Here is a 3453-nt window from a genome sequence, read left to right as displayed (position 1 = left end):
AAGTTTACCCTGGTGGCGATTCTACTACACCGAACGGATCTGAGCACTATTTGACAACTTGGGCACTCAGATCCAGGCTATTCTGGGATATAGGATATGTGGGGTTCCTGTGTGGAATTAATGGAGTTTTGTGTAAAAATTGTACGTTTTCCTGTAACTGGGCGATAATTGAATGACCAGACTTTTGATTGAATTATCTCCCAGACACAGAGATGCCTGGGAGGAGTTTATGTTATTCTCTATGGAGACCCAATAATGGGGGTCTGTGTATAAGTACTGTATGCTTTGGCCGAATAAAACAGATCTACTCCCAACAATAAGTCTCGACTAATGTATGGGGGGAAAGCTAAACCAGCTATAATCACTTCTGTGGTTCGATAGAGCTAATTCACACTGGGAAAGGGAGTCCGTGGTGGCGATGCACTGGTGGTCCGTCACACAGGGTTATTAAAGAGCCAAGTTGTATCCCAGAGAGGGTTCGTAAAAAGCCAAACAAAATGTATATTTCATATGCTCGCCCGTGCCTTTTCTCTAGATTTTTCTTTTGCTTTTTTGTTCTCCAATTATTTTCGCCATCTCCATCTAGAGAACTTTAATAATTTAATACTGTAACATTTTGTATATAGATTGTATCATTGGATTAACACTATTTTTTTCTAGTTTTTTTCAAATACTTGATGTCTACATGAATGGTTCAAGCCAGCCCACAGTGACATATTTTATTATAAGAGGGATTTCTGACCTTACCGATCTGCAAGCTCCAATCTTCCTTCTGGTTCTGGCCATTTATCTCATCAGCCTCACTGGTAACATGACCATCCTTCTCCTGGTCTGTTTGGATCATCACCTTCACACTCCCATGTACTTCTTCTTGGGCAATCTGTCTATCCTAGACATGTCTTCCACCACTATTACTTTACATAAAATCCTTGTTAATTTTGTAACGGGAGACCATGGAGTTTCTTTCTTTGCTTGTATGACACAAATGTATGTATTTTCATCCTTTTCATGTGATGGGTTGTACCTCCTGACAGCCATGAGCTATGACCGCTATGTGGCCATCTGCAATCCCTTGCGATACCCAGTCCTTATGAATCATAGAGTTTGTGCTCTCTTGGCTACTGTGTGCTGGACTTTGGGTTTGACACAAATTCTTCCTATCTTGATCTTTCTATCAACTCTCTCACATTTCAAGTCCAATATAATAAATCACTTCTTCTGTGACATTGTGCCCCTTATAAGACTTTCTTGTAGTGACACCTCTTATATTGAATTATTTATTTTCATCAATGGGCTGTTTCTTTCCACTTGTCCCTTTGTTTTTACATTTTTCTCCTACGTTTGTATTATTAACTCAATCTTGAAAATTAGTTCCAATACGGGAAGACGTAAAGCCTTCTATACATGTTCCTCCCACCTTACTGTTGTTATCCTTTTGTATGTAACTCTCGGAAGTCAATACTTGGTGCCAACATCAGCAGACAAACTGGACTCCAATAAACTGTTCTCTCTTTTTAATACGGCAGCAGTCCCGATGTTAAACCCTCTGATTTACAGCTTAAAAAATAAAGACGTGAAGTCAGCTCTAAGTCGAAGATTGAAATAGAAATGTTCTATTTAATTGTCATAAATTGACTCTGTATTATACAAATATATGCTGTCTATGATTTAAAACATGCTATAGTCACAATATTTGCTGAGATCTCAAATGAACTCATGCTCACTATCACTGGATCTTCCAGTATTATCATGCAGAATAGCATTCTAAAATTCCTGAGATGCTTTTCCAACCTTAAGAATCATGGTAGTTGTAGTCTGCGACAGCTGTTAAATTCCTTTTTTGTTGCGGAAGGTAAAAGGTGCGTTATATCCAGCATTAGATAGTTTATAGCTCTAGAGCAATTTAACTTTTTGAGAGACAGTCTCCAGTATACAAGGTAACATCAATCAATGTTATATTTATTGTACAAAACACCTTATCGTTCATGCTTATGTTTATCTGGAGTAACCCATGGACCCACATATCTAGAAGAGACGCAAAAAAAGTCTCCATCCTAATTTTAGTAATAAGTTAGTAATAATAAACACCCTGTGTGGTGGCCAGAGGCATTATATTAATTATTTTGGGGTCAAATGGTTCTCCCATGTCACTCACCGATACGCTGCAGGTGAGGGGACACAAGCTGAGTGGGAGAGTGACTGTAGTTCTGATGTGCCCCTTCCACCGTCTGCGTACAGTGGGTCATAAACTTTTAAAGGAACACCTATAGAGTTAGGAATACAAACCCGATTCCTATACTTATAATACCCCTGTCCCCAGTACTATCCAGGGCCCCTTCTCCCTGTTTGCAGTAAACATAGTTTATAAAAAGCTTTAACTCTCTCTGTGCTGCTCACCACTCCACCTCCCGTGACATCATCGAGGAGGAGCACTGGGGACCTGCCCTGCACACTTCTGATGCTTCTCATAGGGAAACATTTAATCCAGTGCTTTCCTATCAGCTGCTGCATCACATGACCAAGTTTTCCTCAGTCAATGCAGTAAACGCATTCTATAGACCGATATACTAAAGGTGTGTAAATATTTTACATTCCATGGTTAGGACAGGGACACTGCACCCAGACCGAGTCATTCAGATAAAATGGTCCTTTAACGAATCCATTTGTGTATGCAGGTGATCCTCAGCATTACATTTTATACAAATTCAATGCTGATATGTAGACGATTCCTGTAAATATCACACAGATGTCAGTCACCGTGCTGGATCTTCATTGGATCACATTTTGTTCTGAAGGATGAACAAAACATATCGCATTGACGTGACAGTGACACAGCTCCAAGCAAACAGCACCACCAAGAGTTGGGCCCATGGCAGCAACATAGTTACATAGTTGAAAAAAGACTTGTGTCCACCAAGTTCAGCCTTCCTCACATTTGTTTTTTGCTGTTGATCCAAAAGAAGGCAAAAAAAAAACAGTTTGAAGCGCTTCCAATTTTGCAACAAACTAGGAAAAAAATCCTTCTTGACCCCAGAATGGTAGTCAGATTAATCCTTGGATCAAGCAGTTATTACCCTACATTGAAAGACTATATCCTTGAATATTCTGTTTTTGCAAGTATGCATCTAGTAGCTGTTTGAACATCTGTATGGACACTGATAAAACCACTTCGTCAGGCAGAGAATTCTACATCCTTATTGTTCTTACAGTAAAAAAAACCTTTCTTTGCCTTAGATGAAATCTTCTTTCTTCCAGTCTAAACGCATGACCTTGTGTCCAATGTAAAGTCCAGTTTGTGAATAGATTTCCGCACAATGGTTTGTATTGGCCCCGAATATATTTGTATAATGTTATCATATCCCCTCTCAGGCGACGTTTTTCTAAACTAAAGAGGTTTAAATTTGTTAACCTTTTTTCATAGCTGATATGTTCCATTCCTTTTATTAATTTTGT

The 3453-nt window shown here is 39.1% G+C and overlaps 1 protein-coding gene across 1 annotated transcript; it reads left to right on the top strand.

The window, feature by feature from the left end:
* Positions 1 to 685: 685 nt before the first annotated feature.
* Positions 686 to 1606, top strand: LOC134573377 (olfactory receptor 8A1-like). The gene has a single exon (XM_063433106.1). The coding sequence runs from the start codon at positions 686 to 688 to the stop codon at positions 1604 to 1606; it is 921 nt and encodes a 306-aa protein (XP_063289176.1).
* Positions 1607 to 3453: the final 1847 nt, after the last annotated feature.

Source organism: Pelobates fuscus, chromosome 9, assembly GCF_036172605.1.
Source record: "Pelobates fuscus isolate aPelFus1 chromosome 9, aPelFus1.pri, whole genome shotgun sequence".
Lineage (NCBI taxonomy): Eukaryota > Metazoa > Chordata > Amphibia > Anura > Pelobatidae > Pelobates > Pelobates fuscus.
This window is presented reverse-complemented; position numbering and strand designations above follow the sequence as displayed.